This window comes from Falco rusticolus, chromosome 3, assembly GCF_015220075.1.
Source record: "Falco rusticolus isolate bFalRus1 chromosome 3, bFalRus1.pri, whole genome shotgun sequence".
Classification (NCBI taxonomy): Eukaryota; Metazoa; Chordata; class Aves; order Falconiformes; family Falconidae; genus Falco; species Falco rusticolus.
Window position 1 is genome coordinate 42187201 of NC_051189.1, and position 18241 is coordinate 42205441.

General features: G+C 37.0%; 1 protein-coding gene across 10 annotated transcripts in view; it reads right to left on the reverse strand.

Annotated features, from left to right (window-relative positions):
- CSPP1 (centrosome and spindle pole associated protein 1) overlaps positions 1-18241 on the reverse strand; it is a 63934-nt gene that overhangs the window by 1496 nt on the left and 44197 nt on the right. For 8 of the 10 annotated variants that reach the window (XM_037379136.1, XM_037379137.1, XM_037379144.1 and 5 more), the window contains 10 exons: positions 17262-17408; positions 16328-16426; positions 15154-15220; positions 14728-14848; positions 13876-14021; positions 13169-13309; positions 8827-8867; positions 8075-8138; positions 3963-4072; positions 3626-3776 (listed from right to left, as the gene is read on the reverse strand). In XM_037379136.1, coding sequence (XP_037235033.1) covers positions 3626-3776; positions 3963-4072; positions 8075-8138; positions 8827-8867; positions 13169-13309; positions 13876-14021; positions 14728-14848; positions 15154-15220; positions 16328-16426; positions 17262-17408 — 1087 coding nt within the window. Of the gene's footprint in view, positions 1-102; positions 2383-3625; positions 3777-3962; positions 4073-8074; positions 8139-8826; positions 8868-13168; positions 13310-13875; positions 14022-14727; positions 14849-15153; positions 15221-16327; positions 16427-17261; positions 17409-18241 lie in introns of those variants that run through there. The other 2 variants (XM_037379139.1, XM_037379138.1) reach the window with 2 other exon arrangements.

Here is an 18241-nt window from a genome sequence, read left to right on the forward strand (position 1 = left end):
AATTCAGTCAGCAATCATACATACCTGATAAAATGTTTAGTGTAGATTATATTTATTTATATATATATATATAAACAGATAATTATGTTGTTTGATAAACAAATACAACTGTATCATTTCTTTGTGCTGTTTGTTCTTTGGATTCACAACATTTAATTTTTACCTATATAAACAAAAAAAATAACCCCCAAACCTATGACTGAAAATTGCAATGCTTTCCTTGCTAAAGCTGAGTCATGTAAGTGAGGTGGTTCTGGTTTGCTGGGGTTTTTTTAAGCTAGGCAGAAAAATGTTGGAAGACTGGATTTAAAAAAAATCCAACAATTTTTGCAGAAACATACTAATTCCAGTAAAACATAACAGAATTGTCTATTATTTAGTGATGCAATATTTCATTCAACCAATTCATATGTGTCATGTAATTTTAAGTATTTGGATCATTTTTCCAAACTTCAGGGGTTTGTTCTGGAATAAAATGACAACTTTTAAAAATTGTATTTTGAACAAAAGCTTCTCTGAAGCTTCTCATGAAAACTTTAAAGTTGATGCTTTAAGCATGGGTGCGAGGCCCCAGGTCCTGCAGAAGCAGCAGCCAGGTGCACAGACCTGGAGGGAAGGACAGAAACCGCCCAATCCCACAGACACTGGGAGCGAAGGCTCAGTTTTCCTCTTCGTGCCTAAGGCAAGATGCAGGTTCTAAAACACAACGCTGAATTCTTTTTGTTCAAAAAGAACTTGGCAGTGAATCTGCTAGTTCTTGTCACATCATACAGACAGCGATGTGATCATCCTCCAAGCCTTCTCACGCTTCTGCAACACTGAAAATGTAAACAGACCTCCCCCCCCGGCCCCCGGCAGGGCCTGTCACCTCCTTTGCTTGAGGCTGGTATAAAGCTGGCAGAGCAAACCTCTGTCTCATAAATCCTGGGTCACATGAACTCTCCTGGGGGTTAGAACCCGCAGTGCTTACACACGAGTTATGGTGGGGTTAACAACAGTACATGGCAGGAAAAATAATACCTAAAGAAAATTAATTTTCTCTTTGCTGGCTTTTCTAAGAGACTCTATTTAGAAATAATAGAAATAAGGTAATGTACTTGTTTAGAGACAAGCAAAACCCTGTACTTCGAGGCCAGAAGGCTGCACTTCCCTGAGTTAAACTATGACTCCCTTCAAAGACAAAGCCCTTGGATTTTCCAGCGGTCAGAGGTAAGACCATAGTGCACGTCGCTGCATCAGACTCATCTGGTGCTGCTTTTGGAAAGCACAGCAGATCAGCTACAGTGCAAAACTTGCTCCGTCACGGATTTCAACTCTTTGCCTATTCCATAAAAAAACAAACTGTTCTTAATTAGGCTACTTCTGAAGAATTTTCTTTGGAGTTGCCACTTGATAATTCAGTTTGCATCTGGAGGCTGGGGATAAGCAGATCTCTTTCCTTTGCATGAAATACTGATTTAGAAATTCAGTGGCGTCTGGACTCCCGCTAAACACTGATTCCCGCTCACCTGCTCCTAGATGAGAACACACACTTTCAGCTCCCTGGAGCGGATATTGGTGTTCATCTTGGGTGAGCCTGCACTCGCCAGGCTCCAGCATTCCTTTACTTAAAGGCACAGAGGAACGCCTAAAAAGTCTCAAGCGATTTAGGCAACTTCTCTTACATACAGCAGGGTCTCCAGCCACGTATCTAATGTGCTCAAAGCTGCGCAGATTCTCTTCTGTACTGAGTCTGCTCCCGTTTTACACAGTTAGGAACATGCGTGCATTGCCCACTGGAGAAAGCAACTGCTGGCTTGCAAGGACTTCATCATCCAAACTACTCACCAAGTCTATGTTGACGGGAATGCGGGCTTTTTTGGATGGGTGAAAACAGAGGCGGCCTGGATCCAACATGCACTAACTTTCCAATTAAAACAAGTCTAGGGTGGCTTTAGGATTCCTACATCAGTGCCATAAAGCAAAGTGAACTACTGTGAATAAATCCTCCTTACCACACCAACAGGATCAGCTCTTTAAAATTTATCAAAGCCTGTAAATTTAAAAGAAAGATAACCAGTTAAGAGTTCCTTAGATACATATTTGACAGAGTTGCTTTCTCCCAGCAGTGTCTCTGAGGGTGGAGGACAAATAACAGTCCTAGCTGTTAGGAAAGCAAGAGGATGCCACAAGGGTTCTATCAAACTGCTAGGGAACAGGACTGAAAAACACTTGGCTTCGCCTTTTTTTTCTTCTTTTTTTTTTTTCTTTTTTTTTTTTTTTTGGTAACGTCACAAAGTACAAGGAAGGAACAGGAGTGCAGGCAGCAGTGCAGCCCTAACGACCCCAAGTGGCACATATGCCAAGGATGAGTGACGGTCCCCATGTGTTCCAAAGAACAAGCTACAGACAGACACATAAATATATATACACACACAGATACGTAAAAATTAGATATCTAAAGGCTGAAGCCCTGCAGAACATAACAAACAGACGGCAAACAAAAAGTGTAGCTCACATGATATGAGGTAAAATTACAAAAGAGGTGAGATGGAACAAGGGCAGAGAAGTAGTAAAAGAAGTTCACATCGCAAAGATGTTTGGGTGGAGTAAAACTAGTAAAGCATTTGTTTAGATTATAGAATAAATTAATATGAACGGGTTTGGTTGTGGGTTTTTTAGTGACTTAAAAAAACCCCACAGTTAAACGGCTAAAACAAACACCAAAGAAAGGATGAAGTCTTGTAAGAGTACCCATAGCAACAGATTCAGAAAAACTGTCAGCATCTGTATTCTCATTAAGTTTGTAAGAAGGATACTGATACTGTAATTGCCTAGACAGCATAGCAACCGCCTCCTACAAAAAGGGAGACTTCAGACTCATATGAAAGAATCAATAGCACAAAGTGTATTAACTGGGTCATAATCCGTGTGAGAAATTAAAGGCCATTAATGGTGGCCATAATTAATACCTCATACACAAAGTGGATCTACATCAGGCAGGCAGGCAGCCTACAGAGAAGCTCTAAGGTAACTCCCAGAGTTCGATGTACGATATGGTCACAAGACACAGCTAATAAATTCAAGCGCGTGTATACTGAAAGAGGTATCAATATCAACCTCAAATATTGAATGACCATTTGTGTTAACAAAGCAACAGAAAATCCAAACTAACTAGGAACTGAAGTACTTTATACACAGTTTTTTGGCATACCTTCACCCTGGTCAGACCACAGACAGCCGATTCCTAGGTATGCCGATGAACTCACACAGGGACCCCATCAACATTAATCTGCTGGGAGTTCCATTTCTTTGCACTACATTTTCAGACGTGCAGCTGGATACCCACATCTTACTGCTAGCACTGGCACAGCGCAGTATTACATGTGGTAGAGACAGGACAAGTATGAGTGGCTGATCAGACAGGAATTAGGGGATCTTTTTCTACTACCTTCCTCTCAACTTACTCAGAAAAGCTATGTTTAAGTTTGCTGGGGAACCTCTTGCCCCAGCTACGGAGCCCTATAAATAATTCCTGTGTTTAAGCCAGTTGCTCACTGTTCCAACTACAGGCATTCTGTTAATATTTGTTCCTTTAATTAATTACTTAGTATTCACCGCATCATCTCTGCTAGACAGAGCATACCTAAACAAGCAGATTTCTGCTGGAGCTCAGTCAGTCTGTGCAATCGTTCTTCGTTCTTGCCTTTCAACTGATCGGCATCAAGGCTGATGTTCGAGTGCAAAGAAAAGCTGTCAGGCTGCAGCCATGGTGTCTGGCTGGGTGGAACATCCTCCTGCAGAAAATCCAAAAATGCACAAATCCATCAGTTAAACAGCATCCTTTTTAAATGGGCAAATAGCTACGTACATGTACACTCTCAGTATCTGTATCATCTAACCACTAAGGAGCCACAGGAACTGTCTGACATTAGATCTGTGGCCCACCTTCGTACTTAAGCCAATCCAGTTATCATACATACAGCACACTCCAAAGCTTGCTGCTTTATTCGTCTTCTCTGCCTTGCTGAAGGTGGAAGCTGTGGTGATAAATTCACTTCTCCCAAGTCAGTAAATGCTTCCCCATTAACCCCTGGAAAAACAGGTGAAATCAGTTTCAAAGAAATCAAAATACTAGAGTGTTCAAACTTGTTTATGTTTTGAAATGAGACAATATATTGTACTTTATTTAATCACAGGAATCAAAGGAATGTATTAATTAGGACACCTTGCATGAAGCCAGTGATAACCCAGATGCAGACAAAAGAACAAGGTACCACAACAGCAGCAAGGGATGAACTTCAAGCAAAGGCAAGGAATATTTTGAGATAACAAACAGATTTCTCTTACGTAGAGAACAAGGCATTTCACATCCTGCATATCCACCACCTACCTGACTTCACCATATCTTGTTTCTATCTAGTCCTTTCAAGAAAACGAGTACTCAAATGAGTACTTGAAAGAGAGAACACTGGGCAAATTGAAGACATAGAAAGATACAATCATGTCATAAATTATGTATGCAAATATGTTACATGGAATATTGAACATTAAATGGAATGATAATGTTACATGGAACATGATAATATAATCAATGCCTTAATCACATATCCTTAGGCATCTTAGGCTTTTAATGTAATAAAGTGTTAGAATCTTGTTTATAGAAAAATAAATAACTAAATAAATTTCTGATCATAGTGAGGGGCTGGTTTATGCCTTTGCCACTGCTTGATCTAGACAGTGGGCTGTTTTCTAGTTCAGTCCCTCTGCCACCTCCAAGAACAGAGCCTCCCAGAAAAAGAAAGGACTCAGCTTAACAAAACCAGTACAGAATCCATTACCACCAATTACTCTGTGTGCCAACAAAGTCACCTTTTGGAAAGGCTCTTACTCTAGTATGACAGTAAGTTAAAAAAAAAAAAAAAAAAAGATAAATGTGTGTAAATATATATATACACACACACACACAGAGTACTGAACTATTCTGCAGCATTTGTCTGAAATTAGGTAGTATGACACTAAAAACAAATCACAACTGTGGAAATAAGTTTTTTCATTTCCTAGCAATTTGAAAATATAATTTAATGATATATTTTGTATCATTTATGAGTTTCTAAAGATCTTAAAATGAAATATTAAATGTAACAAACAATAATTGTGGTTGAAAACTTAAATACTTTGGTTTGAAAAATAAATTTGATTGATATCAAAAAAGTTAAGAGAAACGAAAGGGTTTTTAAAAATCCTTTCATGTTGCCAGTTGGTTTTTCCTCAGAAATAAAAATTTTATTCCCCTCTCCTATTTTCCCTCCCCCAGTTTCATCGGTTTCTCATGTTCTCATCACAAATGTTTAAAGTAAAAAAAATAAATCTAAAAAATAAAAGTGTAATTTTCAAATGGTATATGGCTAACAATCCACGTATCAGAATCCTAGTAACAAGATCAGTTGAACTTCATTATATTCAAAATAGTGCTATTACTCAGAATACAAAAAATTGTTGTGAATTTATCACAACAAAGTACAAGCTAAAGAATAATTTATTTGTACCTTTAGTGTTTCATCAGTGCAAGATGCTACTTGTTCTTTAAGCATCTGTCACTCAGATACTGCTACACAGACATGCTTTCAAATCGCTGCATTAACACTAAGGAATTCTAGTGTTTCAAGTGAGGAAAAAAAAAAGTCTTTATTCCTAATTGCCTCGAATTTCTGAGTTCTAGGGGATAAAGACAAATCCATTTGTAATGCTGACATTATTACAAAATTGAGTGAGATTTTAAACCCATGTCAAAGAACCCCCACAAACAGAACAAAACAGAGGGCAGTGTTATGCTCTACTTATGAAATTAAAAACATTGTTACAATACACCACAAGTATTTCACAAGACACCCTCAGACAATGTGAGCAGCACAATTCACAGAGAAGGGAGCCCATAGATAATGAGAGCTTTTATTTTTCATTTCAAGGATGGAAGTCACTAGATTCATATTCAGAATGTTAATAGCCATTTATAAAGCCCAAACAATGTAAAGAGTAACAAAGTTTTAGTTCGTGCCTACAGCTCAGTATTGGGGAACATGTTTTTCACCATTGTCATAAACGATCCGGGGAAAAAAGAAAAAGAAAAGGGGATGAGTAGTATCATGAGTTAACTCCATCATCTCACTAAGCTGCAAGAATCAGCTGGATGGGGATAAGAAGGAAATAGAGAAAGAACTATAAATATCATGAACCTTGTGAAAGTGCTGAACAAAACCAAGGAGCACCTCATCACACTGGTGGCAGATTCAGAGCAGACGAAAGGAGATCATTCACAGAATACATTGAGTGGAAATCTAGAAACACAATACCGCTGATGGTAAACAGAGATTCAGAAATGCCGATCCCGATTCGTGAGAGATGTGTTAAAGACCCAGCTCATCAAGACTTATTAAATGCAAACACACAGCATTCGACTCAGGAAGCCTCCGTGCCACAAGGCGCTGGAGGCTGGCAGAGTACTCCGCAGTGCTGCTGCATGTCTGCCCGGCACCTTATGTTCTTCCCTATGCGCCTCTTCTGGCTGCTGTTAGAGACAGGATATTTGGCCAGATTCTAGACTGATGGACTCTCCTAAAGCATCCTTTCATCATTTGGACTGTAACTAACAAATTAGTCAGTAACTAACAAATTAGGACTGTAATTAACACATACAGTCTATAAAGAATATTCTGTTTTCTGAAAGTAATAAGGTATTCAGGATATGCCTGAATGTCATTAAATATGACAAACATTGTTGGATTATTCACATTATCGACCACGCTGTCATACAGGTCAGTAGGATCTGCTGAATGTTTTGGTGGTGGCGTGATTAGTCCTCTGCTCGGTTAGTATTTCCTAACCTGTAGAAGATGGTATTGCAGACTACCGACAGTACCAAATGCACTGAACGAGCCTGAATGCCCCGTCCTGTGCCCTTCCCCGTGCCAGGTTCTATCCTGTACTCCGGGACTTGCACGTTAACAGAGTAAGTTTGAATACACTTCAAATGAAAAACTTGCCTTTTGACCAAAGCCAGAGGCAAAAATCATCGGTATATAGAAACATACCTAGTTTCATTAAAAAGCACGTGCAGGGATCTACTGCATCTCCCTTACAGCAAAGAATAAAACCTTGTAAGATGATTTCCCATAGATGATTGAAGAGAATTTCAAGGTTCTGTAATGCCCGCTAATGGAATATAACACCTAGAGGCCTGAGCTGGTTGGTTTTTTTAAAAAAGAGAAGATATATTCTGGCCTTTTTATTTCTAGTGCCTGGAAACAAAACACATCTGAAACAGCACTTTTACCTACATGCATATAAAGGTTGAACAAAGAGATGTAAGACAATGCGAGACATAGACCTCTATACAAAAATCTTAAGAAAACTAAAAATCATTCTATTTCAGATGATTAAGAAACAAGAACATTTACAAGTTATGTGAAATGAAGTGAAACGAATGTGAACAGCAGAAAAGTGAGCAATTTAGAATCACTATTTTATACCCTTATAATCATACTTAAAATCAAGCACACTTGTAAAATGAAAGAATAAAAGTGAAAAGAATCCCTAGCTGCTCAACACTTTTGTTTTTCACTATGGACAGCTCCTAATTGTAAGCTGTGATTGCTAATAAATTGTGTTATTTGCTGCAGAACAATAGGAGAGCGTTGCATATTCTACCCTTGTTACAAACTAGCTGAACAAATACTAGCTTTTCTTTATCCAAAGCTGGGAAGATGTCAGAAAAACCTCCTTGACAAGGCTAACATCCCAGTCAGAGCACAATGAGCACAGAAAGACGCCTTCTCATGAAAAGATGTGAAGTGGTATAAGGCGAGTGAGCAGCATCAATAATTTTAGGTGTGACCTACACAAATTTGTTGCAGTACGACTCCATAAAGATCTGCATTTAAATTCAGAGGCATAATTTTCTAATACTTTACAACAATCACCATAGCTACACCCACTGCAACTTTTAAAACAGTAGTAGTCTTTTTAGAGATACATCCTTAGATTAAATGACATGTTTGTACACTCATAACATCATTAAGGGGAAGTATAAACTCACTGATAAAAGTGCTATCCGATTCCAACGGTGTATTTTTCAAGGACTGATGAGACTCACTCCTGAACTACAGAAGTGAAACAGAAGACATGCAAATTCAGATGCCTCAGTATCTTTCTGGAGCCAAATTATAATTAGTGTACACTAATTACCAAACTTCTGCAAAGCAAACAGCAGCTCTACAAAGGTTCTGTACTATTGCTTACTTTATGGCTATAAAAAAAGCTATATATTTTTAAATAACTCATGTTCCCTTTATGCATTAGGGGGGTTTTACTTTCCTGTAGTAATCCTATTTGCTAAAATCACCTACACATGGCAACTGTTGTGGCAATTGGTGTTACCACAAACATTTCCATCAATAAATACATCAATAAATACATTTGAGACAATGGATCTAATTATTGACTGTCATGTGCATCACTTAAGTCACCTGAATTCAGAGCAACTGCTTCTGGCTTGGCTTTTTCTACTAATTTCCACCACTAGTAGCAATCTATCATCATATGAATATAAAATAAGTACCAATGGACATAAAAAGAAGGGAATAAAAGAATCAAACTATTTATAGATATGAAGATAAACAACTTTTATGTCAAGTTTAAAGAAGCCATTACTCATTGTATTGACAAGCAAGAGAAGTAAATAAACTTGCTGTCTTGCTATTTAAGCGTTAATTCCTTTCTCCAAGTCTGTGAGACAGTATTTCCTCACATTTGAAAACAGCAAAGTAAAACAAAAACTTTTATTCTTACCAGTCCCATGGTTTGTGGGTTACTGCCAGAAGCAAAATCATCTTCATCAATAAAAGCCACATAGACAAGGGACAAAAAAATAGCACTGACATATAAAGTTAATACTAAAACATATTAAAAGTTCTATTAGCATATTATTACAAAAATTAAGACTTATGTATTACTTCTTTAAAATTACACACATTGTAACTAATATTTTTAAAACATTTGAATGCAATGTTTATTTCAGTTTCCTTATGTCCATTTAAGTAGAGTCAGAGAAATCAAACAGAACATGGTAGTATATTTCTAAGAACACTGAGTATGTGCAGACCTTTCTTAAGGCTGCATTCATCAGTTCCTCCCAAAGAGCAGACATACTTTTCACACTAGAACTATATTATTGTCAATAATTAATTATATTAAATTTCATCTGAACTTCACAGCTAGGACACAAAAAAACCCCCAATAATCTCTCTAATTTATCAATTTTTGTTTAAATTTGCCGTGAACCAAGTAGAAAAAAGCTGTACCAAATTTCAGAAATCAGAGCGCCAAAACGGAATTATTTCTTCCATAATTAAGGATCACCTGAGCCATTATTTCCTGACCCCACTTTTTTTTGCCATTTTTTTTATCTATCAAGAACTAGACCAAGGGAGTCAGGAGTCTCATTAATATGTAGTGAAACTAAACATTTGTAAAAACTCATAGATACTAAAAAGGTATTTATTCTATATTCCAAGCATCTGCTTGCCAGGAATAGGTATGCTTGTGTAGCTAAACAGTCATATTTGTATCAACAGAACTCAAGACTAATGATGTTCTTCCCTAGGCGGGGCATCTCAACAACCAATTTGACTAGCAAGAAGGGAGCAGTGTCACAACAACTGTGTTAGATGAAATCTGTTCTCTTCGTTTCTGTCAGGGTGCAATAATCAGAGCAGGAGACAGCAGAAAGCCCCAAGAGTGAAGGTACACTCAACATGCTGAGCGCACTGCGTTTGCAGCTTTCAAAGAGATGTCGAGAGGTTTAACTAGACAGCAATAATTTCAGAGGAAAGTACTTGTCTAAGCATAAAACCGTCAACTCTGGAGAGCACAGAGAACCCCCTCCTGAAAGTTAAGCTACCAATGACCCCACGCAGGCTGGAAAGACAAAGCAGCAAAACCGAGGGTTTAAGTCTTCAAATAAAATATTTAATAAGATAGAGATGCAAGACATAAAAACTGTCTAGCAAACTTATTCAGCGTGTAGCTGATCTTGTCTAGCATCAAAAACCACAGCACACGGGCTGTCACTCCTCCTGGACTGACGATCAGCCCCTTCCCAAAAAGCAGAGCCTATCGCTGCAGTGGATCAACAGCAAACCTGCTCCTGTGCCTTTCCCTCCTATCCTCCAAAATAACAAGTCATCCAAAAGTCTGCAAAAGATCGCCTTATTTATAGGGACACAGCAAGCATTAAAAAAATTCAGGACCTTTAATAAATCATTAATTTCTCAGGCTATAGTTCCACTATTAGTCATCTTTTACATAAAGAGAAGAGAAAAAAAAAAGAAAGAAAAAGCTTATGAGAGGGAAACAGCATATAAAACATGTAAGGGAAAGAACACATATATAGTGTGGGAAAACAGGTGAGCCTTTCGCCTACAGTACAAAAACGCTTATTGCTTTAATTCATCTTTCACTCTGCCTTAAATCAGACAATAAAACCACTCATCTATTTTCAGTGAGAGGAAGATGATAAACTTGTCTCTAAGGAAAATAAACTGGAAATAGAGAGATACATGGCAACTAATTAATTCTCCTGCTTAATACACAGTGACAGACTATAAAGTTAAATGATGTTATAAAGCAGTAGGAGAAAGAAACAGCGAGGAAAAGCTCCTCAAAAATCCTCTATGAGCATCAGTGGAAAGTCATTTTAAAAATCGGCTGCTTGCCTACCAACCAATCTACGTTGTCCAAGGAAATGCCTCTTCAGGTTGTCGCCATGTAAGCCTGCATTATCCATTTAGCATTGGGACACATCTAAAATGACTGCTTGTCCTTAAAAATTAATGAAAAAGGCAAATTTGCTTTCTAGGTGGCAGAGGTTCTTCTCCAGACAACATGAAATTAAAACATTCTCAGGCTGACTTATTGAAAAATATCCTAACAATGGAAAAACAAAACCAAACCCCATAAATCTCAGTTGAAGCCAGTCAATTATTTTTCACTATTTCAGTCGATCTCACAAAGGGGAAGACTGAAGACAACCCTATACATTCCACTTAGACACTAAATGATACTCAGCAACTTGTAATTAACACAGAAAGTGGTACAGACACACTTGTTTGCAACTACGATGTTATCCATAAGAAATATTGCACACATCGCTTCAACACCAGCACATCTGTCCAAGATGGAATAGGAATAATCTTTAACGCTCATCAGGGTACCAAACAAAACACCTGCAAGTTAACTGTCACCCTTCACACCTTGGTATCGATTTTATTAATCGTACTCACATATGGGTCTATTAACAGGCAATACAAACGAGCCTCAAAGCACAACCAGCGGTAAGAAGAGGCATTCAGTTTATGTAAAGCCGTATGGCAAGGTGTAACTATTTTCCTTTCAAATGCATTTGGGGTTTTTTATGTCAAACTTTCACCTCATCTCTAAGGCTAAAGAAGGTCTGAGCAATCTGAAATTGTGCTGGGTGTCTGTGGCAAGAAGGGGTTGCAGGGGTGGCCGCTGTGAGATGTCAGGAGCTGCACTGTGCCAAGCACAGCCAGCACCGCAGCAGACCCTCCACAGGACACAGCTGAGCCCATCAGCCAAGCTTGTAGTGCCTCTGTGAAAACATAGTAAGAAAGGGAAAAATGAAGCATGGCAGTGAGGAGAGTGGCCAAAGTATGAGAAGCAGCCCCGCAGACGCCAAGGTCGGAGAAGGAGGGGAAGGAGGTGCTCCATGTGCTGGAGCAGAGACTCCCCTGCAGCCTCTGGAAGAGACCATGGTAGAGCAGACTGAAAGGTGCAAGAAGACAGGAGCAGCAGAGAGAAACCACTGTGTACTGACTGTAATTCTGCCAGGGGGAATTACCGCCTGGCCTGACGCTGCTCACTGTATCATCGAAGGGACTGAGCGTAACCTGGTGTGGTACCAAGGAAGCAAAGCAGAGGTGTCAGGAGTAGAGGAGTGACACTGGGCACAGAGAAGGAGGCAGAAAAGGTGTGGGTTTGATGTCTTTTTGTTTCCCACTACTCAAAATCAGTAATTAAATATCTGAATTGACAATAATTAGGTTAATTTTACCCAAGTCAAGTCTGTTTTTCCCACAACAGCAATCGGTAAGCAATCTCCCTGGCTGTACTTCAGCCAACAAGCTTTATTCTTCCCATTGCCCCTACCATCTCACCAAGGGCCACAAGTGAGGGGACATGAGCAAGCGGCTGGATGGGAGTTTGGCTGCTAGCCAGGGCTAACCCACCACAGAAATAAAGTTACTTTCTCTTCAAAAATTTAATTAGGCCAGTCTGAATTATGGAGACAAACACGTTGTTGAGAAATTTGCATCTTGCACTCAAAATTGAGTTCATTTGTATAGGTGCAACTGTAACTTAGAAAGGCTGAAGCAACTCTCATGATATTTTTACATTGCATCTAAAGTAACAGGATATTGCTCTTTCACAACTGTTCATAAAAGCTATCTGAAGGAACATTACATGTGGAATTAAGTGCAGCATGCAAAAAAGGGGCATTGCATTTACTTTTCACTGCCTCTGCAATATGCAGCCAAAATGTTTTACTGTATTAAGATTATCTCTATTAAGTGATACAAGCAACATTTTCATTCTGGAACCTCAAAGTAGTTATGATATCTTACAATGTACTTCCTAAAGCAAAGCCTATTTACAGATACAGATTTTTGAAACTTTGAAATAGCCAACCCAAGACTATGGAAATAGAAGAAACCTATTCCATTAAACAGATCAAGATGAAGACACACACACTGGTTAAAATGCACAGTTCAAAGCCATCTACTTCCTCAGTGAGAACTGAAAAAATGCCACAAGGAACCTAGCTGCTAACACTTTTATCACAAATCAGCTGAAGTGTTTTACTGTTCTGTAGGTTTTTTTAAGAAACTAATCTTCTCTTGCATTTTTCTAAAGTATGAAGCACTAGTTGATTATTTTTTTTTTATGCTTTACATTATGACAATTTCAGCGTTCCAGTGTTTTACTGTTTTGTACTGCAGCGCTGACATTGGACTTGAAAGAAGTAAAAGTACAGCTGGTGTTTTTTAATTCTTATCAAATACAAAACAAATTAAAAAATCATTGATGTTATCTCGGACCGTTCATTCCTTACCTTCTATTTCTCTCCTGATTCTCATTCTGTTAAGTTTCTTCTGCTGCTCCCTCAAGAGTGCCTGCTGCTGAATCTCTAGAGTCTGGTCATCTTTTGGAGGATCAGGATACATGTGCCTCAAGCCCATACGTGTTTCAGAATCTAGAGTAAGGATACGAAATTTAAATTTTTCCCTAAACCAACATTTCTGAAAAACATTTTTTAAGAACTAGTTACAGATGCAAAGTCATTAAAAATATAAAAATAATGGAGACAATGGCCAAAAGGATAAGCCACTTCAGCAACAATTTCACAGTTTTACTATTTTTATTTTTGTTAATATAAAAAAATGTATTTTCTGATAAAGGAGAAACAAAGTTACACAGAATCATAATTTGCTGGTGGTAAAAAATAAAATTCAGCCTACTTGTAGTAACATCATAACATTAAACACATAAGAAGTTTAAGCAGCAAGGACCAGAAGCTCAGGAAGTAACTCTTGAGTGATAACTCAGCTTTACAATGCCACAATCTGTGTGCACTTGTAGAAGCGGCTACACAAAAAGATCTACACACATACAAAATGCTGTCCACAGAGTATGTTGTATATGGGCCGTAGCTGAAAAAAGCCCCATTTCTATCTTTAAATCCTGGTTGGCGCAGAAGATGGAGGAAAAAAACAGAAGCTTCACTACGTTTTTTAATCAATAACAAGAAGATCTACTTGCCTTTATATTTAAGTTCATTAAATTCCCTGATATTTTGTATATTGACAGGATCTTGTGCCACCTTTGATGATGGTCGCCTTACTGGAGCCTGTATCCTACGTCTGGCCATCTCAAATATGTCCTTTGGATTCTTCTCTCTCCTCCCACTTGAAAAGTTTGTAAAAAAAGCAGAATATAATTTAACACTATAATATTAATGAGTTGGATGGAAATATAATACTGATAAAGCTCACATTTTATATCGATAAATAAAGCTATCAAAACAGGAAAACAAATCTGAAAGTAGTAACACGGCATGTTGTGTTACAAAAAACGATAACCTACTTAAAAAAAAACATTCATACTTCATGGAGTGGAACTAAGACTGATAATCTGATGAGTCTTTTCCAACTAATTGATATGAGTAACTAATACATTTTGGAAGTAAACCAAATTCTTTTTATACATAAAAAGGTTATGATTTTCAAAAAGAAAGTACTTCCACAGCAGTATGCTATTCATAAGCATATTCAGCAGCAGTAGTACTGCAGTTTACAGGCACAAATTGTGACCTAGGAAAAAGGCAGTAAGATAAAAATCCACCTTAGACATCTGTTTTGGACCATTCTCCAACACAAGAGTATTGCAACTTCCAATCTTACCAGTACAGGCATTCTTACACTAAACTTTAGTAAGATTCTTGGAAAAACTCCATACACAATAGAGGAAAAAAAAAAATTGTATATACAAGTTCTATCTTTATATTTTTACTTCATCTATGTATGTTAGCCAACTAATACTAGTTGCTAACACACAGTAGCTTTGATTTCCTGTGCAAAATCTAATTTTTAAAACTGAAGATTAAATTCTTACCGTGTAATTGGTACATCATCATCACTGGCCACATTTAGCAACTGTTCCTGCAGTCGCCTCCCTTCACTATGAAGCTGTTTCCTCATCTCTGATAATTCATTTAAAACATTCTTTCTTTCCTCTGGAATTTAACACAAATATTTTAAAAATACAAAGTGTCAGAGACACTTTTCTGCCTACCTCATACATGTAAGTTGGAAAAAAAGAAAGAGATAACGAAATGTTAATTAAAACAAGGATTACACAAACACAAGAATCATAGCATTTCATACACCACACGAATACACTGATAATACTAAGACAGAGAGAACATCCATGTAGAAATGTAAACTTTGTAAGGCTATTCCTTTGTAGGCAAGAAAGAGAAGTTACTGAGGACAACTACATTGTAATAGAAAGTGAGCTTGCAATAGAGACAACACCTACCAAGTGCACGCAACTCATTTCTTCTAGCAGGAACAGGTGGAGAAGGAACCCTTGGTTGTGGAAGATCCTAGTGATCATAATGAATACGAAATGTTAATACGTCGAAGGAAGAAAATATAGCAGACATAAGCACATTTTATTTCCTTATTTTATGTCCAATTTACATTAACTACCACCACTACGAGAAGACAGAATAGTAACCTTGCAGGTTGTTAATGCCTAAGGTTTTATTAAATTTGATCTTTAAATGTATAATCCAAATTACTTTGATAATACCTATAATGCACTATTCAGAGATCTAGACAAAGCTATACCAAGTTCTGCAAAGACAGAAAAAATCCTCCTCCAGAGAATTCTTAATATGTAGGGAAAACAATTTTAAAGAAGGCTTAAAGTCTTAAAACATTTTCTGAAACTGCACTATGAAGTATTTTGCCAAATTACCATTTTCACAGCAAGTTCATTTTCGAAGTATTTAGCCCTGTTCATAGAGACAGGTGGTAAAAAGAACGTTTCCAATAAAAAGTCAGAAGTATAGTCTGAGATTCAAATATCTTAGACAATTATTTAATCTACTCTTCACAGGAGAAATTTATTTTATTAAAAAAAAAAAAGTCCCAGGGAAGATTAAATTGAGAGAAAGTGAGTAAGAAGTGAGTGATCTTGAGACTATAACCACATTCGTGATGCAAAAAAGAAAACAAAGTGTATTAGGAGTTACAATCTTTTTATACCTTCAAAAAAATTACGATAAAACAGTAATGTCTGTAGCTAGAAATCAACATTAAACTTCATGCCCAAGCTAAGTTCTTCTCTACGTGAATGCAATGATTTGCTAGATTAGATGCAAATTTTCTTATCCTAAACCTTGAGGCCATTAGACCCTGGGTAAGGGTCTGGATGGAGTTTGTACACTCAAAAATGAGATACTGATCTCTACAGAAAATGTACATGCAGAAAGCAAATAGAAGTATCACACCCCAAAAAAAATTCTTCAATACTTTGAATACAATTGAATATTAAATTTCAGAGCTGTAAGACAGGATAATATAAAGACTGTCTCCAGTTATTTGTGGTATTCCAATAATAAATGGCAAACATTAAAAACCAAGTAGGATTTCATACATTATACTGTCTTAAATAAATCAGTAAATGTTTACTATAAAAATCATACTTGTGCATTGCAAGATATATGGCTCTCAGGAGAGGGAATTCTTTCTTCTTTTAATTTTTTCTGAAGGGCAGGAACGATGGGAGAAGGCTGCCTTGAAAACTGCAGGGAGGAAAAGCAAGATTAAAACTACATTCCTGTAGATACTGAATAAAGTATTATTTTGGAAGAGTTCTGTTAATATTCTTCATTTGACATAAAAATGCTTTATCTTATCTTAATAGCATAATTTCTGTATTTAATTTTATTTCAACTCTTAACCACATAAAATTATTGCAAAAATTATTTCACAGTATTTTAATTTCTACCTATAGTAATTTTAATATTTTTTTTCTAAAATGTAGGTTTTTAAGTTTATTGTTAAGATGCATATCTCTTTTTCCTCTAAACACATCCATTGTAACTGTCCATTCTAGAGAAATGACATGTAGAAATTTCTAGAAGAGAAAACATTTAATATTTTACTTAGATTTTGTCCATCAGAATTCTATGTGATGGCCAACTTACATCATACAGGTCAAAGGAAAATCATGAAATTACAAAACCCACCATTGTTAAAGATGAGCAGTCTTTAGTCCTCTAAATTACATAACTTTATTTTTATTTGCATTGAATCTCAGCAAAAGCAGGCCACGACACTTCACAGCGGATATAAAAATCAACTATAGTGCAACTTGCTCTTACTTATCTTGGGTTTACTATTTAATGCAAATCTGATCAGCAAGATAAGCTACCACTGAAGTATGTCTGATTTTCCATCAGCTGTTCTCCATGTGTGTATTGTAAGTATCTGTCTAAGCATTCTGTAGCTTGATAAACTAAGATGGAAACAACACTGAAGGTACAGGTCTAAGCAATCATGCAATTTCCTTAAAATGCAGTTACTTTTTAAAATTAGGAAGAAGCATTTTTATTTTAGAAAGTCACTGAAGCATACCACCTTCTTTTCCTCTTCCTTCTTTTCTTTCTCAAAATATTGTTTAAGTTGTTCATCTTTCTTTTCTTCTTTTCCTTTTATTCTTCTTTCTGCCTCTTTTTGCCTCTCTTCACCTAATCTCATTATTTCTTCATGCTTCCGTCTTTGCTGCAACATAAACGTTATTAGTACATAAAAAAGACTCGACATTATTAAAGTTTTGCTTTTTATTTTCCTTGTGAAGTTCAAATTACACATCAATGCGATTAGTATGAAATGAAAAGCATATTTCATTAGGCTGACTTGGAAAGTTCAAATTAAAAATGTGGATGCCACGCAAATATTAAACGTCTGCACTCTCAGCTCTGCTAACATCATTTAACAAAATTCCTAATAACTTCAATAAACACCAGTTTGTGTCCCCAGATCTGCTGCCAGTTAAGGCTAAACTGTAGGAGTCATTTCCAAAAATTCAAACAAAACATACTGCAAACATGCACCATGCTATCACAAGCCCACAGAGAAAATGATCATCCAGTTGCAATTTTAGTCTTGTGTCTGTGAAAAGAAGTATCACGAGTTAGCTTCCTACTCTGTAACAGACCAGCTGTTATCCAGAAGACAAGACTCATCCAACTAACTTGTTCATACTAGGGAAGAGGATCTAGAATATAAGCTAAGTGTTCTGTCTTAGAAATCTTTAATTCCTACATCCTGATTTCATCATCCCACAGAGTACTGAAAGGTTTTCCCATCTCTGATGGCCTTGTGTCCTTTGCCTTGTGTCCTTTTCCTACAATTATTTATGACATTCAGAATTATGCAAATCCATTCAATTTACCAAACCTGATAAATAAAGTTATTGGGTTTGAATTAAATCACAAGTTTACCTCCATGAAAAGTATTAATTACATTTGCTTGCCATTATTCCAAAACAAGCAGTATTCTTATCTCAAAGATACAACCTGGCCAATCCAAAAAAAGCTATACAGGAAGATTTT